This window comes from Brachyistius frenatus, unplaced genomic scaffold (genome assembly GCF_029030835.1).
Source record: "Brachyistius frenatus isolate BFR_SWC_R1_liver_20210118 unplaced genomic scaffold, ASM2903083v1 Contig_21, whole genome shotgun sequence".
Taxonomy (NCBI): domain Eukaryota; kingdom Metazoa; phylum Chordata; class Actinopteri; family Embiotocidae; genus Brachyistius; species Brachyistius frenatus.
In genome coordinates this window covers 4795508-4819419 of record NW_027210620.1, presented here as the reverse complement: position 1 = coordinate 4819419, position 23912 = coordinate 4795508, and the positions used below count along the sequence as shown (strand labels likewise).

At 39.5% G+C, this 23912-nt stretch overlaps 2 protein-coding genes across 5 annotated transcripts; one reads left to right on the top strand and one right to left on the bottom strand.

Moving 5' to 3' along the window:
• Positions 1-57: 57 nt before the first annotated feature.
• On the bottom strand, positions 58-15704 carry snx9b (sorting nexin 9b). Of its 4 annotated transcripts, XM_069696610.1 has the most exons (20): positions 15079-15704; positions 13312-13398; positions 11623-11697; positions 10617-10748; positions 9933-10010; positions 8701-8863; positions 7351-7386; positions 6041-6176; positions 5558-5642; positions 5144-5269; positions 4814-4931; positions 4580-4710; positions 4268-4371; positions 4034-4137; positions 3798-3875; positions 3532-3608; positions 2475-2564; positions 1859-1973; positions 1670-1761; positions 58-1519 (listed from the first exon to the last, which is right to left on the bottom strand). In XM_069696610.1, the coding sequence occupies exons 1-20, from the start codon at positions 15088-15090 to the stop codon at positions 1472-1474; spliced, it is 1887 nt and encodes a 628-aa protein (XP_069552711.1). In that variant the 5' UTR covers positions 15091-15704; the 3' UTR covers positions 58-1471. The 4 variants fall into 4 exon arrangements, with proteins under 4 accessions (XP_069552711.1, XP_069552713.1, XP_069552712.1 ...); XM_069696612.1 differs by lacking the exon at positions 9933-10010 and having other exon boundaries at positions 15079-15700; XM_069696611.1 differs by lacking the exon at positions 7351-7386 and having other exon boundaries at positions 15079-15698.
• Positions 15705-16981: 1277 nt separating this feature from the next.
• moxd1l (monooxygenase, DBH-like 1, like) lies at positions 16982-23543 on the top strand. Its single transcript, XM_069696676.1, has 13 exons — positions 16982-17251; positions 17409-17555; positions 18679-18831; positions 18975-19058; positions 19815-19970; positions 20116-20218; positions 20482-20654; positions 20771-20859; positions 21099-21195; positions 21317-21376; positions 21882-22003; positions 22124-22214; positions 23279-23543. The coding sequence occupies exons 1-13, from the start codon at positions 16982-16984 to the stop codon at positions 23462-23464; spliced, it is 1731 nt and encodes a 576-aa protein (XP_069552777.1). The 3' UTR covers positions 23465-23543.
• The last annotated feature ends 369 nt before the right edge of the window (positions 23544-23912 follow it).

The following is a 23912-nucleotide window of genomic DNA, read 5'->3' as shown; positions in this document are numbered from 1 at the left end:
ATGAGGTTTCTTTTCAAACACACAGACACACATAGTCACTCACAAATGCAAATGAAATCCCAATGAATACAAATCATTGTTTAATAAATCAAACGGAATTTTTGCGCCTCTTTGAAATTACATCATATTGCAAATACTTCTATACATAAAATAGTATCTCAATAATAAGAAGCACCTGATGGGTCCAATAGAATATATATATTTATATGTCTATATTTTTTAATGTGTCAAATGATATGAAAACAGAGTGAACAAGATTAGAGATCGATTGGAAACTGTGTGGTGAAAAGCAAAAAAGAAAAACTTCATACATGACAATCCATAGCTCCGTCCCAAACTCTTCTAGTACAAATTCACTCAGTTAATGTCAGTCACACCTTTATATCAAACACAATTATCTGATCATACAACTGGGAGAGAGGAAACTACTTTGCAGGGAATTACTTTTTGCTTAAAGGTATGCTAAAAAAAAAAGAAAAGAAAAAAGAACTCTCCGACTTGAGTGTTGTTGATTCCACATTTTGCCTCCTGAAATGTAAACTGCAATGTCACAGTAGATCAGCTTGGGGGGGCTAAATTAACTATTTCTGTTTTTCTCAGGGGTAGGCCAGGAAGAAGGTGGAGCTTCCTGTTGGCTTTTGAGGAAGTGCAGGATGAAAAGGGGGTTAAGCACTGCCAGCAGTGGACATGCAGAGGGACACACACTGACTGTGTCAACTCTTACATGACTTAAGAGTCTTAAAGGAATGCGTCTCCGCTTCTACGACTAACAACGGTGGGGAAGTCTTGAACAGTTTAAAGACGCAAAAAAAAAAAAATCAAATAAACCTGATATTGGTTGAGAAATAGAGTAAAGCTTGAAAATACTGTGGAAGCTACATTTAGAAATCAACTCCCTGTTTATCCACAGTGACAGAGTGGAGAATGGCTTTGGTTTTTGGTGTTAGAGCGTCACTACATCACTGTGCAGACAACAGTTTTGCCACATGTATAAATCCTTTTCTTTACCATTTCTGACATGGAAATAAGATTGAGAAAGTATTGCTTTGAAATAGTTGGATCTACTGGCTGCGCCCAAAGATGTACAAAAATTATAACACATTCGAGAAATGCTGGGATTTAACTCTTGCAGTAAAGCGATTCATGGCCACTGTAACTTAGAAGTTTACTTCCTGTGTTACAAGCTGTGGACCTTGGACATAGGAAAGGTTGTATGTAAATGGTGTTGTCGTATTCTGTCCATAAAAAAAAAACACGAGTGTGAAAGCCTTTTCAGAGTGTTTCTGAACACTAACTGTTCATAAACTTCTGAGAGTAGCAGACAAAAGTAACACCACAAGCTAGGACTGTCTGCACGGGATGAGGTAAGGGTGAGAGAAATAGAGAAGTCAACATTTCAATTAAAGGGAGGGAAAAGTATACGATATAACTAGTTTAACTCTTCTTGTCTTGTAGTGCGAGACTTTTTCTTTCACATTGTAGTGAACTGACTGTGCGCTTGCTTCAGCTTTGCAGCAATCTGGGGGTTCAGAAGAGGAAAAGCTATCATGAATACAAAAGCAGAGAGTGGTCATGTGAAGCACTAATCAACTGCTTTCCAGGCAATGAAAAGGACAAACTGCTAACCGACTCAAATTTACAGATAAACGGTCAATAAAAATGCCTTTACCGTCTCGTAAAACTTCACTTGTTCCTCCAGGTACAACTGCATGACCCTGTTGTAGTCATAGATGCGGTTGCTATGGAAGTGGTTCATCTCAGCTGTGCCACAAAAAGAAAGGGGAAATTGCAAAAATCAGATAACATGGCATGACAAAGTGCACCGCTTCAGTATGTCGGGGCTAAGACAGTGTGGTACCTTGTAATGTGTAAGACATTGTGCTGACGCGTTTAGCCATGGTGACTTTGTCCTGAGGGGTAATTTTGCTGGTGGCCACCAGCTTGTCACCCTCCTTCACCTTTTCTATGGCCGCCTGTAAGAATTCAAAATGAAGTAAATAACAACACGGGTGCCTTTGATGGAAGCATACGGCTGCCAAGCCACAAAAACAAAAACAGATCAGTGTCATGCTATTAAGTGAAATGTTAATTCTTATAAAAAGAAGATTTTTTTGTGTGTGTGTGTGTGTGTGTGTGTATGTGTCTTAACGAGGTATTTTTACGTTATAAATGACAAAAATGTATGACATTTTTTCAATAAACTCAGTCATGGATGTACACTGCGACACGACCAGCTGTTGGAGGCATTCAACCAGGCAGTAATTCTAGCTGTAAAATGTTATTTAAAAATACTCCACGCTCACATTGTTATTAAGCAGAATGTTTAAAATACTCCCCAAACTTTTGCCTGTTATCACTCTTTTTTTGGCTCGTCAGTAGGATTGACAACCCCCTGGCATCCCGTTATATTTGTTTTCTAATAAGCATTGATGCTAGCCCGTTTTCTATTTTCTGTGGCATGGAAGTTGATGTACCTTATGGACCCCAATGGTGTCCGGAAAGCATCCAAGAAGACCCTTGTACTCATTGTTGGTCTCCATGAGGAAGTGGAGATCTTTCCTGGGCTGATAACAAAGCAAACAAATACGAAAATATAAATGTAAAGGGGGAAAAGGTGAAACTCCCAAGCAAGAACAGGAAATGATGCAAGAGCCCGATAAGAGAGAATTCAGGGAAACTAACTTTAAGTCACTGGAGTTTAAGTTGAACAAACATCACTAAACTGTTTCTAACAAGACCATGGATTCAGATGAACATCCAGTGGGTAGAGGCACTGGACAGAAAGGTGTTAAAGGAATAAAAAAGAAAGAAAGAAAGAATCAGCTAAATAATTGGCTAAATTATCTGTTTGCATTGTGCAGAAAATTCGGCACCTACATTCTTCCCTTATCCTTGCACACAAAAGGGAACACTGTAAGCAGCCTATGTGGACAACGCCACAGATAATACGAACTGTTTCAGCATTTTCTACAGGAGCACTGACAGAAGTTGTCTGGAGCAGCATGAGCTTACCAGATGAATCCTCCCTCTGGAAGCTGCTGGGATATCAAAAAAGCCAAGAACTGACTTCATTACAATGCACACTTATCAGGCTACACAGAAAAAGCCACATTCAAATAGTAGGTCAAAGAAGGCTTATGAAGCACCAGAAATAAGTTACCCCCAGAATCCTTCCTTTACAGATACAGACTTCACGAGCAGGACGCCGAGTTAAAGAGGTCAATAAAACAGCACAACTGGGACGTAAAACACTGGCTGTCACCGTCAGCAGGAAATGTTCAACAGATATGGTGAGATGCTGTGAATTGAAGCCGTGAACACAAAACAATGCCGCTGATAGAAGGGCCTAAAATAAGCTTCAAGACCTTTGAGCCGCCAGAGGTCTTAAAAATCAGATCCACAGGTTTCAAGTTCTGAGCACTTGTGTTTATGAAGGAAAACAAGTGCAGTTTATCCAGCGTAAGAGCAACTGGAAGAAAACTGAATTGCAATAATATTACAGTATTTTACCACAGCAGTGAAAGAGCCTACCTGCTCTGCAACCATCTGGGCTATTTCTTCATATGTCTTCCCTGCTGCTGTCATGGCGTCAGTCAGAGTCGGCTCACCTACGACAGGAAAGGAATTAAAAGAGTATCCGTGTAATATTTTGTTTCAAAATAGATTTCCACAGAATGAGTGAGTGCACACCAAACTGCATCTCCAAACATTATGATTAGTACATATTATTTACAGCTGGAACCAAAGACAGTAGTGAAAAGTGAAAACTGGCAAGTGCCTCCACCTGGGATTCATACCTTGGTATCCACTGCTGGTGAAGACAGAGGAAAGGTTTTGGAAGGCTTTGCCGATTCTCTGGTACTCTTTTGGCAAAGCTGTGGAAGGGAGGCGATGAACACAGACAAAACAAGTGTGAACTTTTCCAAGTTGACAAAATACTCAGCACAATGACTCTTTAATATAAACTGTAATTATAATACAAAGTAAAGGAGGGGTCTGTGTAGTGGTAAAACGCAGTGCAGTGTGAACATACGGCCTGTACATCTCTTCCAGTGTTCGTTTCCCACTGTGAGGATTTCCTTCACGCCGTCGTCCATAGCTTTGGTAAACCTGCTGAACTGCTCGCATTTCTGTTCCCTGTGCACGAGAAACACATGCACCCAACATCACTGTGCAATTAGGAGAAATTAACACACGCAGTACTGCACAGCGTTGATGCTGCTTTTTGAGTCGTGATTTTCTATTTGCAGAGCTCGATTTAACTCACACTTCCACAGGATCCAGGTCTGCAGCTTCAGGCTCTATCGTGGAGAAGATCATCACACCAACGGTCTCGTCCTTCTCCGCTTTTCTCTTCCCCATCTTCCAGTCCTGCACCAATCAATCGCTCATTTAATTAAACAAACCTCAACTGTTCGTAATAACAGAACATCTTCCTTCTGGTCCAAAACAGCTGTGGATGGTTACATCCAATCTTTCACAAAAGCTTGATTTCAATAATAAAAGTAGGCAGTTTTAACCTTTCAGCTGCACAGCGTTAAAGTAAACATAAAACTCAAGAGGAGAAACGAGGGTATACCTTCTCATCCTTGTAAGTGAGGAACAGCTGAAAAACGTCACTGTTGGAAACAACAGGGTGCCTGCACATTCTGGTCATCCAACCCTGCAACCGCTCCATACGCATCTTAATGAACTCTTCCTCAAAACGGCCTTTATTAGAGGGACGAGCACAGGGGAAAAAACATTAGTCTTTAATTTATGCCTAAAACTTGTCTTCATGCATTTATCGGTGACGCGAGAGTCAGGAACTTACCCGTCACCTGCTTGTCTGGTAACGAAGGGATGGGGATGGCTGACCCAAATTTGTCCAGTAGCCTCTCGTACAACCAATCAAAGTGCTTGTATCTGTGATTGACTGGTCGGTTTGTGGTCTGCAAACCAAAAACATGGAGTTACAGACATTGTAGGTGATGTGTACTGGGGGCAAACACTTCATCGTTGCTTTGAAAACTTCAGGCAAAAGAGAAGCGAGAGATGAATTTTAAGACGGCCTTCTTCAATTATTTTGTGTTGGCCAGTGTCTAAAATCCAGCTTAATAAATCCAGTTGATTTGGCAGTCTGAAAACACTACTGGGTACTTACGTTGGGTGTGATTTGGTACTCGATGTAGCTCTTGAGGCCGTACAGCTTTGAGCCCTTCTTGGGATCAGCTACAACACAGTCTAGCTGGACTTCAGGGTAAGACCACACAGGACCAACTTCTCCCGTCTAAGCATGGAAAACAAAGGTTGAGAATCCCGTTACTCTGTAATTTAAATAACACAAACGTAAAATCAAGCATGCAAAACGTGAGTGCTATCACACTACTGAATATACAGTAGAATGTATAACATCTATAACGGCAATAATCTGCCTGAAATCATTCTGTTCATTGCTTTCAAAAATGAGAACTGCTGTGTAAAGATATTAAAATGTACCACTACCACTGATAAAACCCATAAAAACATCTTTTGATATGTTGGATGTAATTTCCACACGTATTTAGAGATAACCTACATAAATTGACAGCTTTTCCTTGCCCTTGGCAAGCTGCTTGCAGAGGAGGTAGAGCTCTGGACCAGACTTGGAGAAGCCAGGAAACCTGCTCAAAGAGAGTGGACAAAGTTTCTTCAATAGTCTCTTTCACTCTTCCACAAAGTCTGAAAAGCTTGACAGAATTAGGATCATTATCATTCAAATAGGCAATTCCATGTATTAGTGGCATTGAACTCTGAAAGGCTGAACACACTTTGGCTGAAGTGCATTCTTCAATGCCAACTCAGACCAGCTTAACGTGAGTATTAACTATATATGGTTTTAAGATGCAGTGATGATGATGATCTCGTGTGGAAGTTTCCTTGCAGTAATTGATAGTTTTATAATTCTGATGAGCTGCGCTGCTTGTCAACAATTTAACCATCAACACTGTTCCTCTACTGCTTTATTCCATAAAAAACAGATTTCAAAGCCACATATATTTCTGACTTATTGAACTCTTACTTATTAAGTGAGATTTTCATTGACGCATGAGCTCCGCCTCTTTGTATCGCTCCGCTTTCTCCGGATTCTGATTCGGCGTAACCCCCAGTGGACTTCACGTCATCCCATTCATCATCCCACTCATCATCCTCGGCCCCTGAGGTCAGATTGATGCGAAAATTGTCGTTAGCTTTATATCACGGGCACAAAAAAAAGACATTCTGTGCAGCTATTCAATGAGTTTAACTATCTACTGTGTGTAAAGATGTTTCCCTTAGCCTTACTCTGTGCTTCTTTTAAATATAAGATAAGAAAGGGATTTATCTGGAGTTAACTGATACATTCGCACAAGCTTGAGGGCATGCAGCATTCATCTATATCAAATATAAAAAACAATGCAAAACTGTACATTGTTGGCCTGCATTAAAGATTTATTTTAATCAAATTTATAGCCTCACATGAAATCAGTAGGTTCCAAAAATTGCTGCCTCTCTTGTCACAGAGTTACATTGGTTCTTGGGTGCACTTTCTTTCTGCCAAACATCAGGTTTCATATAAAAATAAGAGTGCATGCGTCCTTTTAAGTCCATGCCATCAAAGTGTATGCACAGCTAAGAGAAATCGATAGCCAACAACTGTTTCTCACTGGGAACCAATTCACTCCGAGATGTTACTTAAACAGATATGAATTGTGCATCATTATTTCAAAAGCTGTGCACTTCAGTTCAAAAGAGCCTTAAAAGTATACTGCCACAGAGTATAGGCTGTAAAAAAAAAAAAAGACTGAGCATGATTTAGAGTCCGCTAGACAGACCTTAAAATCTGAAATGGGCCTCGAGCAATTAGAAAAAATATTCCCACAGACATATATATATATATGGATTGCAGGATTCGTGCCCTACAGAGCTATTCATGCACCATAAAGATTGTCCAAGGACTGAGTGTAAAATAAACAAAAACAGAATCCTCCCATTCTGTTACAAAAGCATAAAAAAACAGCTTAAAACACCCTAAACTTAATTATTTAGTGCATGCTTTCCAACATGTGCAGGGCAAACTTACTGTGACACAAAAAGGGGTCACCTTCCTCTTAAACAGCAGTTACATAGTGCACTTTCTCACATGACAACATAGTTTATGCAGGGTTAATACCAACCTTCACACGCACGCGCACCCACACACGTGCACGCACACGCACCCACACACACGCTTTAAGAAAAGTAAGTCAAGTCTTCACACTCGGAGGTAAAATGCTTCACTCATTATATGCATTCATTGCCAATCCACACACAAAAATGAGCAAAGCTTCCATCAGGCAAGAAATGGGATACCTGTGTAATCAATAAGGTAAGGATATGGGTAGATGTCTTTGACAGGAGAGAAAGAAAAGGAAAGTCTGTTAAACTCTGCCATTTATTTCCTGTGTTCGCTTCTGACAAAAGCGAATGGAGAATTTTAAAAACAGGTCATGTAATTTGTCCTTCTGAGTCATGAGTGAGGCTAACTTTTCCACAGCCTGGCAAAAAAAAAAAAAAAAAAAGTCATGACCAGATTGTCCAGTCCACATGCTGGAGTGTCTCTGCACGAGTGAGACAAACCACATCTGGAAGTTAAAGTCGCTCAAAATCTGTGAAGACCTGAGTTACATAGTATTTACAGATAATAAATACCTGGAAGTGTAGAGTACAGGAATGACTGTGTGTTGTATTGCATTTCAGCTAATATTGGTTTAAACTGAAGGACAGGAAACAGTATTCTCTCCTAAATATATATAATATATATTCTCTTCTATTGTTCTACAATGTAAACCCCATATGGTACTGAAAGGAAGTATGTATGTCTTACATTCTAGGACTGCTTAACCTATATTCTACTGCTGGTGAACATAAACTGTTGGAAAGATGAAAGGAAACAAGAAAATATTTCATATTAAGCAGAATTCGAAATCCCCACATACACTTTTAACTCATCTTCTGTCTCATAGCCATCATGGTGGCTTTCTCAAACAGTCAGAATGTCTTTTTCCACTCAAACCGAGATGTTTTATCACGTCAGTAGAACTGGATTGTGGTTAAAAAAAAACAAAAAAAACTCAAACATTTATACAGTATGCTTACTGATACTTGAATGATGTGGGATGCAGCAGCCTGCACCATGATGACCCAAAACAAACATCCCAACAGAAATCAGACAGGCAGACTCAGTCACAAGCAACAAAGTCTAAATGTGTTGCGGTGTATTGTTCCACTGTGGAGTATGATTGTTTCATGAATGAAGCTGACACCTCCACAGGGCTCAGCAGTAAGTCTTGGGTTTTCAGTCTTATCCCCCACAACTAAGAGTTTAAAACGGAAACAGTGAGCTTAAAGTGTTTCACAAGATATTTCAATGACTCCAAGAGCCAAAAACAACGTGTGACCTACCCACTGTGGCTGCCACATTAAGACATCCTAAAATACACTTATAATCTGTTATATCTGTGTTTTTACATTTCCTGGATTCAGAAATCTGAGAGTTGGACTTGCCTTTTAAATGTTTACCTGCACACAAATAAAATACCTTTAAAAGAAGCAGAAGCACTTAGGAATGACGTATATGCAGCACTGTATTACCCACAGTCAGATATATCATGTTTCTAATATTAGGTCAACCATGTTTGCTGACTAGAAAGCTGCTCTTACCTGGGCCTTGATAGGCCTGAGGGTGGCCCTGTGCTGCTGACCCCCAGGGCTCAGCAGCGCTCTTCCCAGTCTGAGTACCCTCCGGATTGGACGCCCAGTTGGTGTTGGAACCCCCCGAGGGGTCTGCGTTCCACACCGACCAGGGATCATTACCGTTGCTAGCCTGGATGAGACGGAGAGAGAAATTGTGAGGGATGATGGTAATGACGGGTCCAAAATGGAGAGGGAGAGGACGGCGGGAACACAGAGCGGAGTCCGGTCTAGTTTGGAGTCTGTTCAATGACAAGCTTGACAGCAGTTCTTAAAACAACATGCTTCTCCAAACACGAGACGCAGACATTCTGACAGGGAAGCTGACGAGAGATAAATGAACTTAAATGTGTAGTTTGCAAATGCTGCTTTATAGGTGGGGTAACTGGAAATATCAAACCCCAAAATACTGCAGATCTGAAAAAAGGTACATGCTTACACACAAATACAACCCTTTAAATGTATACACTATTTATTTTACAGCATGCTTGCAAGGCAGGCATACACGCCACTGTAGAAACTTGCTGGTACAGGCATGCAAAAAAAGTGTGTGTGTGTGTGTGTGTGTGTGCCTTTTTCAAGCCAAAAATAGCTTAATGATAACTAAACCCTGAGCTGCTAATCACAGAATTAGTGCAGTCATCAAATACACTAAGTAATGCACATTCACAAAGAAGACGGTCGTCTCAAAGCATAACGCTGCAAAACAAACAAATAAACACGTTAATAAAGTGAGAGACACTCCAACAGCATCTTTTTTCTTTAATTTAGCAGGATCTTTACTGCAAATTAAATACAAAAGTATGATTATTCATATTTATGACACTCTGATCATCATCATCTATAATGAATGCATGTGTTCTGGTCTAATGATTTGTCAGTGTGATTCGTCAATTATACGTAGAATATGAAGATCATCGACTCTGATCCTTTAAGCTTTTCACTCTGGTGCTGATTCATATAATTTAAATAAGAGGTGTGGAGTTGATTGGCGTGATGCATACACATCTCTATGTCTGCGCCGTAGTGCAAAGTGAATGGAGGTGATGAGAGCATGCTTTCTGCAGGCAATGGGAGTAGGAGGGGGGAATTTGCCAAAGCTGGCCAATCAGAGAGGAGGATGGTTTTGGACAGGCAATGGGTGAGGGTAGAAGGCCTTTGGGTTCATGTGGCCACGCCCACCACCCTCAAGTGGCGATTACCTCATCGGGGGACGATAGGTAGGGGGAAACTGGGGTGTCGGGGGTGTCCGGCTGGGGACTCAAGCCCCCAGCATCCACCTTGAGGGGAAAAGAAGGTGACATCATCACAGAGCGCCAGCAGTGAGGGCACACACGGAGCAGGGAATGGGTTAGGGTGATGCTGATGTGGGTGTTTTCTGCGTGCAAGTGGGTGGGTGAGAGTGAGCATGAGGGACGATGGCTGACACATTTCCTGCCTTGGCTCAACCACTCGCTGTGCCTGAGATTTTCTACTGATCCAGCACTACGCTCATTTCTGTGGAACTTCCTGTCTGCTAAGTAGAGAAGATTACCCTGAACTTATTTTCATCTCTGCTCTGTTTTACTTGAAACCTGAGTCACACATAAATGACACGACCACGGTGAATATCTCCTGCAGCAGCTGTTCTCACTTCTGCATCTCCGGGGCTCACGCAAGCTTCACAAGTGTCAGTAAAACTCAGTCAACGCTCACTTCTGCTTTTTACTTTTCCTTCAATATCCCCCTATCGCTCATATTTATGAGTGGGAGAATGGAAGCACAGCAGGTGCACTGCACATAGCGCTACTGTATATATTTAGACTTACTGCTCGAGCCAGGTTCTGGGCTTGTGAAGTGAGAGAGGTCAAGGCTGTACCTACACCTCCACTTGCTGAGTGCATTACCTGGCTTTGTGCAGGTGTTGATGCAGGGGCATATGCATCGAAGAAGGACAGGTCTGCAGATGCAACGTTCCCTACATTTGGAGTAGGTGCTGTGGTTCCTGCTCCTTGGACCGAAGGTAATTGCTTACCAAGCTACAAATGAAAGGATTTTAGACAAAGGGAGAGACAGAAAACAGTCCCATTAGGTGATGAAATCCAGATATTCCAGTGTGATTTATTGATTTTCAAAGCTACATTCTAATGTGTAATGTGACTGTGTCTCCTACGGCATTCCCTGGCTTTACGTAAAGGGTTTTAAGTTTCTCAATTTATCCAAAATGTGCCTGCAGCAGCTGGTGATATGATACACATATGCTTCACCGCTCATCAATATTAAAATACCAGACCTAATCCTATTTTTGCAGTTCGATTTTATCTTTACCAGTAGAGTGCGCTGAAATAGAAAGTAGCTGCTTGAGACCTGATGTTTCTGACATTACATAAGCAACAAGTGCAATTGTCATCAGTGAGGTTTTTTTTATGATTTGGATGGACAATCACAACAGTCTGGGGGCAGCTGGGGAGGTAACTTCAGGTCAGACAAACACACATCCACATGAGCTTGTTTGCAAAGTTGAGCACACAGCTCATAAATCTCTCTTGTAAACGCGGCCACAGCATTGTTAGATGTTGTAGTGCTTGTTTAGAGTGAGGCTAAACTGTTAACATCACAGACTTTCCTCTTAAATCAAACTCTTCCTCTGTCTTTGTGAATGTCTTTCGAGTGAATCATATCCCCATGATAAAACTCAGTTACTGGATCGAGCTGGACGGACACACACACACACACACACACACACACACACACACACACACACACACACACACACACACACACACACACACACACACAATGGCTGAGTTGCTTAGTCTTCTGGTGGTACACTCGCATACTGCGTGGGGTGTGAAATGTCTGCCGAAATCCTCAACATACACTTTGTATTACCAAAGACACTGACTAACTTACCTCAATGTAGTCTTCAGGCACCAGTCCAACATCCCCTCTGGAGTTCTGTGCTTCAATCCAGCCGCCTCCAATATGCTGAAACAAAGTGAGATGCATATCAGAATGACCCGGACCTGCCGGACCAGCAGGAAGCAGGTGTCTGCATCACATGCGTGACTGGGAAAAATGACATTAGAAGAACATTTCAGAGTGTGTCGCAGCATTTCGTTTACAGAGACTCCAACTTTGGTAAATGTTACATTAGAACACCTCACTTCCCGGTTTTCCAAAAATATTTGGGCCATACCGTTGCTGCGGTAACCCAATCTGTGTGTGTGCAGCCGCCTCGTTAGTGTCTGCTGCGAGCCCGCCTGTGAGGCGTTTAGAGAACATCTGTAAATTGTAGATCCTGAAAACAGCTGGGTTTACACTCGTCCCCGCTAAACTGCACGACTCTCTGCAAAGACATCAGCAACGTGCAGCACCACCCACCATCACAAGTAAATACTCAAACTGTGGGAAACACTGAGCTTTGACGTGCACCACAATAACTTCACTACTATAAAACCCACATTTACATACAGCTGGTGATTAAATCAGATTATTCCACTTCTTTTTGGACAATTTGTGAATAATGCCCTATATGTTTTGCAGCATCAGGACAGATAGCAAGAGGAGTGAATCTGTAGTGAGAGCACAAACCCTGTTCTGTTACTGAGCACACAAGTCCATTAGTCATCTGAAAACCCAACAGATAACTCATTTGATGCAGGGACACACTGCGACAAACAATAATGTTTTCTTTGATCCCGTTGCTCTGCTGCCACACCAACATTTAGAAATGCTGTATGGAGTAGAAGACAGGCACATATGTATTTATATATCATTATCAAAATCAAGAAAACCAGGCTTCCCATTTACATATAATTAAAAAGCTGAGGGCCGTAAAGCAATAATCAGAATACTCAAGTAACCATAGACACACTGAATGCTCTCAGGACAAATTCTGTCCTCTTGCCCGTTTATTTTGCAAATAAATAAAAAATATATTTAGTTTTCCTGATACAGTAGACCTAAGACCGCCTTTGATTAGAAAGCATGTAGGTCAGCACACACAGTCAGTGACCTTTGAACTCTTGTCAACTGGCAGTAATGACATCATGTTTGCACCGTCTTTTTTTTCGCCCTGTTGTCCTTCCTTCCTTTGTACATATTTGTGACGCACAGCGTTTAAAGACAACATAAAGTCATGTGATTTCAGCCTTACTATGACTGATAGTTCTCAATGACAACAGATTCATCAACATTTAGTTACAGACTACAATACATGATGTCATTAAAGCTATCGAACTCTTACATTTGAGGGAAAAATAACACCAGCATTTACAAAACGAAGATTCTGAAAAATAAAATGAATGATAAAGTAAAGCCACAAACACTACCCGAAATAAATGACCTTTTCAGTTTCCTCTTCCACAATAATTACAGTAGGGCCACATTAAGTCTTAATTATTACATACTGCAATTAGAAATGTCCATGTTGTACACAAAACCAAAAAGATCATAGGCACAACAAACTGAACATAAAACCCTTGAATGAATGAAAAGCTATCAAACACTAAAAGAAATTAAATAATGATCTAACCTGAAAGCAGAGAGTTTAGATTTACACAGTTCTTTTGCATCAGATTGTGTGGTCATATGATTTACCTGATTGGTGATAGTGATCGTCTCGCCTTCTCTCACTGTCAGCTCATTGTTTCCTGCCTCAGCAGTGAAGTCATATAAAACCTGTGCCTTAAGAGAGTCAAGAAAGAACACACAAGTCTTACTGTATGATAAAAAAAAAAACATGGTTTTACATATGCGCATGGTCACAGATAAACACGTGTAGCAGCACACCTAAAAGCAGTCTAACTAGTGTGAGGAGCTACAAAAGCAGTGAAACAGGCCAAACTAGTTCTTCTGAGCATCGTATGCTGGCGCTTAAGTAAATTCCTGTCAACCAAAACAAGGGCAGAACCATCACGTTACCCGGTTCAGTTTAACACAGAAAGCCACACGTCTTCTTACACTGACCCACAGCTACGAATCTGTCCTTGCCCCGGGGCCCCGGAGGAGCACACCAACACATATTCATTCAACAGCAAGAGGTGGTGGTGCAAGGAAAACTACTCAAGCATGTTGTGAGTTTTTAAAAACAGTATCAAAGCCACAGTGTGTGACTGACTAACTTGTTCATTAACCAGCGAGATGAGATGGAATCAAAAGGCTGTTTGCTCCTCCCTGAACAGAGATCTATTTTACTGTTGGCCTGCCACCTACCAGGAAGCCAATTGATGTTTTCAAACAGAAAATACATAACAGAAGGAGAATGTTCCTGCCAACAGCCTCGGCTCTGCTGGCACAACTATCACTCCTATGGATCCTCTAGATCTAACTTGTTAGATGGCCTGCCTTTGTGATTTGAATTTATGTTTTCCTGTAATTAAAATACAAATTAAATTATTAAAGTTCCTAAAGTGTCTGTAAATACTGGTTTCCAATTCAAATGTATGAAATTTTACAATACATTCTCATCTTCTGAGCCGAAAATCTCCACTTTAGTACCACCAACATAGTTATTTAGTTTTTAGTAGGCTTCTATCTATATTCTGTAGGTTTCTGCTGAGGGATTTGTTCACACATCAATCATAGCCTGATGTAGGACCACACAACATTTTATTCACAAAAAACTGGCGACATGGCTGTTTACAGTTTGTGGCTGATTTATGGATTGATATAAAGAAATTACCACAAGTGTCTAAGTGCCTCTAAGTGTCTAATAAATCAATAAAGTTAAACACAAGACTTTTTAACCTGACTATATGCAATGTTCAGATTTATGTTCTGGAAATCCTACAAATTAGCGCATATTTAATTACATAATGCCTAATTCGCATTTAATAGCATATCATTAAAAAAAAAAAAAAAAAAAAAAAAGTTGTCGTAATATAGGCTAACTAATTAAGCGGGGAAGTTTAGTTGGATGTTTTAACACACACACACACACACACACACACACACACACACACACACACACACCAAAGACTACATTTCCCATAATTCCATTGAGGTAGAAATGACCCGCAGTGGGAAGGTAGTAAAATGTCACAAGACACTTTCTTAATGAGACACATTTTCCACGTACAGTAAGAACAGTGGTTTCACATCTGACGCATGAACATGTGCTGTAGACGACAACCCTACGTTGCTAAAGTAGTCTTATAAAAAAAAAAAAAAAAATTTGGGCTTGTTTGTGTGTCGCTGGCGGGGTGAAATGTTCACTGTACAACTAATGCGAAACACTGGAACTGTGCCTGTAGTTCTCCATAGCCCTCATTATTCGTAGAAAACAACAGTCAGGAGAAACTGCAGGAGGCAATACAGCCGGAATAACGTCAAAAGTAAAACCTAAAAAAAAGTTGCCAGACTTACCTTTACTGCCATTGTCGAAGCATTGATCAATCATTACAAAAACAGGCCCTGTGGTTCTCGGGATTTCCAATTCTCAGCTGGACATTTCCCTCCCGCTGCTCTTCAACCAAAGAAAACACGGTAATTCCTGCCGGTGGGAAGCCGCCGCAACACACACATAAACATTAATACGTGACGAAAAACTCGCTTTAAAAGTTCAAAAACGCGGAAAACGACGGTACAAACGGGACGAGATGGAGACGAGTGCGGAGTTTGAACCGCATAGGGAGCTGCTGACAGCACGGAGGAGGGAGTGACCTGCAATACGGAAAGAAACCGGAAAGGTAGTTTAAGGTCCGATATGGCCCTCTGAAGATCTTACTATTTGAAATTATAAATCCTCTCAGGAACAAAACAAAACAAAACATAAGCAATATGCCTAACAAATCTAGGGTATAGCAAAAATAAATGAATACAAATTGTTTAACAAATGAACAGTATAGGCCTATATTGAAAACAGAAAAGTTATTATTGTTATCATTAATAAAAAAAAAATAATGTAGTTGTTGTTCCAAAAATATATTTAAAAAAAAAAACATTTCAAGATTATGTTTAGCAATTCATTTTGTTTATAGCAGACCAGTGGTTAAGGTTTCCGATGAGTTTTTCTAATACCATGGCAGCTACTGTCTGTTTACTGACCATGCACGGTGTTGCTGTCAGCTGAATGGGTACAGCAGCTCGAAGGGAGTGACCCTAAACTAATCTATTATGCTGAAGTCGCCTTCTGCTGGGCTCAATATGCCATTACATTATTAGGCAATATCCACATTGGAGGCCTCTGGGGTCTGGATCTTATACGAAAACAAGGTTGGCATTTTATTTGGTATTCCGAGTACAACTAATACAGTCTAATACAACAGTCTAATATTTTGTCCTGTCTATTTATACTGTTAATGATTGGCTAAATAACAGAAACTCTTCTCTATACAGTTCAACAGCACCACAAACTACACCCTCTAAGATGGACATTGAATCAACATCTTTCTCAGACAAAAACTGAACATTGCAATCTTAATTAAAGTAGAATTCATTGCAGGACTGTGACATTAGACTGCACGAGTTTTAGCTGGTGTTTTATAAATTGTTAACCGGGTTCACTCATCTACTGTCACGCTACTTGTACTGTACAGCAGTTTGGTTGTTAGTTGTTGTGTAAAAGCTAAATAATGACAAAGATATTAATACAAGAATTCGATGCTGATAACTAAAACATCAACAGTGACTTTGAGAGTTTGGCATCTGAATACAACTCTGAGAAAGAACACGTTATTCACATCCCTACATGATGAAATTGTCTTAGCTCAAATCAAGCGTTTGATATATGAGAAGGTGACAAAAGGTGGGAGGGAATAAGCACCTGAGTCCAGCAGCAGTCTGTCAGTGGAAAAGAAAGAAAACCTGTGGCTATCAATGGGAAGCTGACTGGGAAGACAGTTTACTGTAAACCTTTAGCTGAATTCTCCAGCACACCAGATTACAGTTTATTAAGAGGCACCGAAAGATGGTATTAATGTGTAATTATATGAAAAGACTCTGGCAGCACTGAGTATGAGGCTGGAGATTTGCACTGCTCTGACATCACACATGAACTGGCAGATTTAACACGGTGTGTAAGATTTGAAGAAATCCCAGAATTTGAAACTGAAGTGAAAGTTAACACAAAAACCAGAGTGTGACTGAAAACACAGAAAAGTGCTGTGTTTTCCTACAAGGGCAAATGTTAAATGACTGAGCACTTTTTTGCCTGTATCGCTTGAGCTCATTTAGAAGTGCAGGTGTGTCTTGGGAGCGGTGGGAGGGCGTTTGGCAACTCCACAGACGCTGAGCTCAGTTTGAAGATTTCCAACCTCACAGGGACATCATGTGTCCTCTGCTTCTTTTCCTCTCCCTGTTTCTGTCCTGGACAAAACAGACATTGGCAACGGACCCTTCCATGCCCTTCATGGAGTACCTGGACCAGGACCATCTCGTCTGCCTGAAGTGGGGCTACGATAATCTCCAAGGACACATTACATTCCAACTGGTAGTCAACTCGACAGGCTGGGTGAGCTTCGGTTTAAGTCCAAACGGAGGCATGAAAGGGTCAGACATCGTCATAGGGGGACTTGGACCCGATGGAATATACTTCACAGTAAGATGAGCTTGTAACCTCACGCGTAGCAGTTTTATTTTTCCTCCATTCTTAGATGATATGGCAAGCAAAATGTACTGAGTTGAGTTTTTCCATGTTCAACAGCAACCATATCAGGCTTTCTGATGTTTGAAAGTTTTGTCTCTTTGCCCATTAGGATCGTCATGCCACAGGGAATTCTATGCCTATTGTGGATGAGCAGCAGAACTACACTCTCCTCTCTGGGAATGAAAATGAAGGGCAAACCACAATTACTTTTCAGAGGTCCATTCAAACGTGCGATGACAAAGACTTCCATATCACTGTGAGACACTTTGTTTGCTGTTCTCTCTTTACCACGTTCTGCATGTATTGCATTAGAAGCAAAACTGATCTGCATCCTGATGTGCATTTGTATAACATCATTATAATTTTAAGTAAAATATTGGTGAAAACAGCAGGAGTTACGGTTGTTGCAAAAGCATTCTACGTACATTATTAGGCTCTTGAATCCATTACACAACAATAATGCCCTTGCACTGCTGTTTTGTATGTTGTTTTATTCTAATTCATTGCACTGTTGTTTAGGTTTAGGTTTTGTTTAGTTTAGTTTATTTATTATTATTTATCTTATTTTATTGTATAGAATGTGCATTTTTTTTTAATGCTGCTGTAACATAAGAATTTCCCTCTGAGGGATTAATAGCGTATCTATCTATCTATCTCTATCTATCTCAAAGTTGTTTTGTCCTGTAAAGTTTTACTGCGAAATCCTTACACTGAAAAACTGTTGTTTGGTGAGAAATAAGGTGAAAATTTCCATCTGAAACATGTCCAACTTGATGTTAGGCTGGGTGAAATTTTATACACATTGGCATTATTGTAAAACGAACAGGACAAAACCAAATATTTCGTCTTTGAGGTCTTAAGAGCTTAGACTTTGTTGTTTTATCCCATGGACATGAATTATAGGCTCTGTCACCTAGTCATTATTGTTGTGACTCATTGTTTTGAAGATCTATAGCTTTTTCATTGTTGAATTAAGTCTTTGTGTAATGCTCAAGTTTCCTACTTATCAACATACAAAATCGGTAATACAAGTTCTTTTGTGAAGCTCACCTGAGGGTTTGTTTACAGCGCCTTTGACTGGGTGCTTTTAAGATATGAAGACAATGGCAACAACATAAAGAGTCCTAACGATTTTGTTTTCCATTGAAAACCTAACATTTTATACAGTTTGAAAACCTTGGGTATAGTTAACTAAAAAGTCAGAATAGTAATCTTCTCTGTTTCTCTGAATTTTTGAAAAATAACTTGTTTTGCTGGGTAAACAAAGACCCCCCCCCCCCACACACACACACACACAAACCTGATATAGGTATCTCATGTTGTTGCTTTTGTTGTGGTTGTACCATATGTCTTGATCTCAGTTGCCATCTATCTTGTAGGCACAACCCATTAAATTGATCTACGCCTATGGAACAACAGATGAGATCTCTTACCACGGAGCCCGCAGAGGCACCAAGGAAGTTAACCTGCTAAACTATATGCCAAAGACCAACTCAGCCAACGCCAAATATCTTCTTGCCAAAGTGGACAATGTAAGAACAAATGTATACAGCTATGACAGTGACAGGCTATAAACAGTTGGATGATTGAATGGAAATGTTACGAAACCACTCAAATAGTTGTCCAGACTAAAGACAAAATGAGGTTTGCTTACGATTATGTTTAACATTTGCAGATCACTGTCCCTCCTGTCTCCACCTACTATCACTGCAAGATCATGAAGTTTCCAAAGTTAAATACAAAACATCACATATATCAGGTAATCCCCTTTGCTTTATATTACTGTCATCTCTCTTCACACACCTTGAACAAGTTGAGACCTGAACAACACACACACACACACACACACACACACACACACACACACACACACACACACACACACACACACACACACACACACACACACACACACACACACACACACACACACACACACACACACACACACACATTATTCCACAAACCTCAGCCACAGAGTATTGCTGCTAATTGTGTCCATCCCTTTATGACAACAATGTGTCCATCTTCTAATTGTTGCTTTCAGCAGGATAACACGTAATGTCACACAGATCACATATCACATATCAACGCAGAGACTGGTGTCTTAAACATGGCAATGAGTTCCTTAGTCACCAGATTCCAATCCAATCAATCCAGTTTGGGACGTGGTGAGGTGGGAAGTTTGCCCTTCCCGCTGCTAAAGGTTTTTCCTCCTTAAAGGGAAGTTTTTTGATGGAATTTGATTGAAATTGAAATTGGAATTGAAATTGGAATTGGTTTTGAATTGAATTGAATTGAATTGAATTGAATTGAATTGAATTGAATTGAATTGAATTGAATTGAATTGAATTGAATTGAATTGAATTGAATTGAATTGGTAACTTTGGAGGAATGGAATGATTACAAAACTATGCCCAGAACCTAAAAAGTGAACATAAACATGAACAATGAGCATTTATTTCTGCTTTCATTTTTCTTTTTTCTGTAATAAATCTCTTCTTCTTTACCTCAGATTGAACCGGTGATTGAGAACTATGACGTCGTTCATCACATGTTATTGTACCACTGCCCACCCTTTGTGACAGAACCATATGACAAGCAATGCTACATGGGAGATGTAGGAGATGCCTGCTTTGGAGTAGCGGCTTCATGGGGAGTTGGAGGAGGGGTGAGAAAGAGAATTAAAGTGTCCATATTCTAGTTTTAGTCCACCTTTGAATTCATAGATTCATTTTGTTGTGTGTCTTTTGTGTATATCAGTGTCAGTGGTGTGCTTGTGCAAGTTGATCCACAGTTTATCTCTGAAACCTCAGGTGTATGAGCTCCCAGAAAATGTGGGTATTCCTGTTGGAGGTGAAGTCAATGATGTATTCTATAGGCTAGAGATCCATTACAACAACCCACACAATAAAACAGGTAAATATTACACATATACACTGCACACACACACACACGCACGCACACGCACACGCACGCACACACACACACACACACACACACACACACACACACACACACACACACACACACACACACACACACACACACACACACACACACCTTAGAACTATTACGTAGCCCAAAGTTTACAGTTCCACAAAATAAAAAAAAAGATTGCTATGTGCTTTAAACCATTTGTCAGATTTGACGAGTTTTCTTATAATTGTCTCTCTGTATAGACATTACAGACAGCTCAGGACTACGACTGCACTACACAGCCCAACTCCGGCAGCATGACATGGGCATTCTGACTACTGGTTTGATATCATTGTCCAAGTTGAAGCTTGACATCCCTCCAAAGGCCCCTCAATTCCACATCTACGGCATTTGTAACACTACTCACTTTTCTGAGGTATGCAGCTCTCTGATATGGCTTCCAAATGGCAGAAATGTTTAGCAGAGACATGTTAAAGAATGAAGGTTTTTTTTTTTGTTGTTGTTGTTGTTGTCTCCACTTTCCATCCTTAGCTTGTGAATCCTGTGCCTAACCTTCAAGTGTTTGCTGTGCTCTTGCACACTCACTTGGCTGGAAGGAAAGTCAGAGTTGGTCACTTCAGGTAAGAAAGACAAGTTGAGAATTTGCTTTGCACCAGTCAATCAATGTCTAAGGTAGAGAATTTAATATCAAAATGAAACCCCAAAACAGATTTTGTAAATACAAATAAACACACATTTGGTGATGATAAATGAGTAAATGCTGAATTTGGTGTAGGTGGGTTTTAGGGAATAAATTATTCCTTTTGATTCCTGATACTTAATAATGGCATTCTTGTTTAATGTACTGTGATTTCTGTAGAAATGGAAAGCAAGAAGGTTTCTTGGGTTTGGATGAAAATTACAACTTTGAGATGCAACAGACTGTCAATTTGGGAAACATTAGGACAATCCAGCAGGTAAGCTTTAATTGCATCCAGGCCAATTCATTCATTCATTTCATTAAAGCAAGAAATGTTTTAATGAAATATTTGTTGTTTGGGCTTTTATGATGCCACATTATTTGTCGTCCTGCTACAGGGTGATGAAATCACAGTGGAGTGCACCTACAATACATCCAATCGTAATGAAATCACTAAGGTGGGTCGATACTGTACGAACTCATGTCTTTACGCATTTAATGTGTATGGAATGAAATCTGTGCTGTGCGAGTAAAATCAGAAAAAGAAATACAGGCAACTTAAAACCTTTAATGTTCACTTTGGTAAAACAAATAAGAAATTAAATAATTTATGTATTAATCCAGGAATATTGATATAACACATAGTAGTCAGATGTGAGTACTGTAATGACTTTTAAACTTGTATTGCTTCAAAAGTTGCAAATTTTAACAAAACATTTACTGTATATAAAGAGGACAACACTTGTCTCATTTAATGCAGCTTAATTGAATACTGCTCAAATGATATTGTGTTTCTTCTTTTACATAATATCACAGCCTCATTTTTAGACACACATAATTCTACAGTATTTGAAGCACCATAACATCATAGACCCTGTGTTTAATCCAACTGCATAAATAAAGATAAATATCCAATTTTGTCTCACATCTTTAATGCCCGCCATGCTTCGTGTTTCCTTTCAGTTTGGATTAGGGACCACTGATGAGATGTGCCTGGCCTTTATTTTCTACTACCCTGCAATAAAGATCAAGTCATGCATCAGCCACCCGAATACCACATATCTGTCCAACAACAGAAATGACAAGTGAGTCACGATGCAATTCTTCGGTTTACCTTACGGGTTACATACACAATATATATTTCTGACATGCTGATGTACGTTGATACGTTCTTTTGAATTAGCTCTATATTGAATTTCTGACAGAACACCTGGGGACACTTCAGACCCTGATGAAATTGCGGAGTATGAGACTGTGTTAAAGACCCTCCCACAAGTTCAGGTGATCTCCAGCGATGTAAGTATCAGTCTGAATTTTTCAAAAATTCTTTTGGTTTCTATCCAGTCTCATCTAACCTTTGGTTCTTGTTTTTAAAAGGCATTTATAGATGATAAAATTTGCAATTTTCTTCCCAGCTTTACACATCCAGTGTTTCAGCTATTAAACCTCAAAAAATAACCTCAAAATAAAAGCAATGATGATCCATTTGTCAACTAGTACTATTATATATTTTTTGCAATTTTTTTCTTTTATAACACTAATCTCAGACTCACTCTTGTGATTTAAAATTACATTAAAATTGGCCAGATGCTGATCATTGGTTACTTAAATCCTCTCATTGCTTCCTTCCCTTTCTTCACTTTTTTTCCCTTTGAATTTATAAATATATATATTTTTTTTTACTATTTATGTAACTACTATTTTGATGTTACTTGCTGATCATTGGTTACTTAAATCCTCTCATTGCTTCCTTCCCTTTCTTCTCTTTTTTCCCTTTGAATTTATAAATGTTTTTTTTTTTTACTATTTATGTAACTACTATTTTGATGTTACTTGCTGATCATTGGTTACTTAAATCCTCTCATTGCTTCCTTCCCTTTCTTCTCTTTTTTCCCTTTGAATTAATAAATGTTTTTTTTTTTTTACTATTTATGTAACTACTATTTTGATGTTACTTGCTGATCATTGGTTACTTAAATCCTCTCATTGCTTCCTTCCCTTTCTTCTCTTTTTTCCCTTTGAATTTATAAATGTTTTTTTTTACTATTTATGTAACTACTGTTTTGATGTTACCTTTGGTAATTTAACTATTCGCCAGTCATCTACTTATAACACACACAATTTTACTTCTGCTGCTCTGCATGTGTTCACGACACATATTATTTTGTCTATTATGCAGTAATGATAATTTCATATATTTTTGATCTTGGGCACAACATCAGAGTCCTTATTCATCTAAATCAACAGTATGTGGTATTTAAGCAGGAGTCACTGACAACAATACAGATGTTTCAGTGTTTGTTTACTGCTGAATCACAAAAAGAGATATTTTAGCATGATAACATTCTTTCTTTTCACAGATGAAGTTCTCAATTCACCCGGATGGCGTTATCAGGAAGATGATCGAGACGCCCACTGTTGCTTGTCAGAATCTTTCATATTCAGTCAGTGGTCCGAATGGCAATGCATCAAGCAAACTCTGCACTTCTTGGATTGTGAACACAGCAGGAATCATAGTTTTGCTCATCTGGATTGCAATAATGTGATATGGTTGTACGAGCAACAGATCCAATCAAACGATCCAATAAAATAACTCACAATAGATGAAGTTTTTATTGTATCCTATTGGGCTACTGGTTATCATGTATTGCTGTCTTACTTACTAACACTTTTTGAACAGATCTGATTTACATCTGATACTTTTACTCACTATACTTGGAAAATCAAAGATGTTAATGAAAACATTAAGAATTATTCACAGAGTAAACAATAAGCCATTAGTGAGCCAACAAGCGCAATCACCCAACTCTATACTTCATGATTTACTTTTTATGTAGTCTGTGCATATCAATGATTATACTATAAGGCACTAACACATATGCACTAACCTTTGTGTGTACATTTATGATGTTAATTACATTGTTATGAAATCATCACTTCCTTAATAAAAAAAAATGATATATACCCCGAAACGAATAATCAAACTGGTGTTAT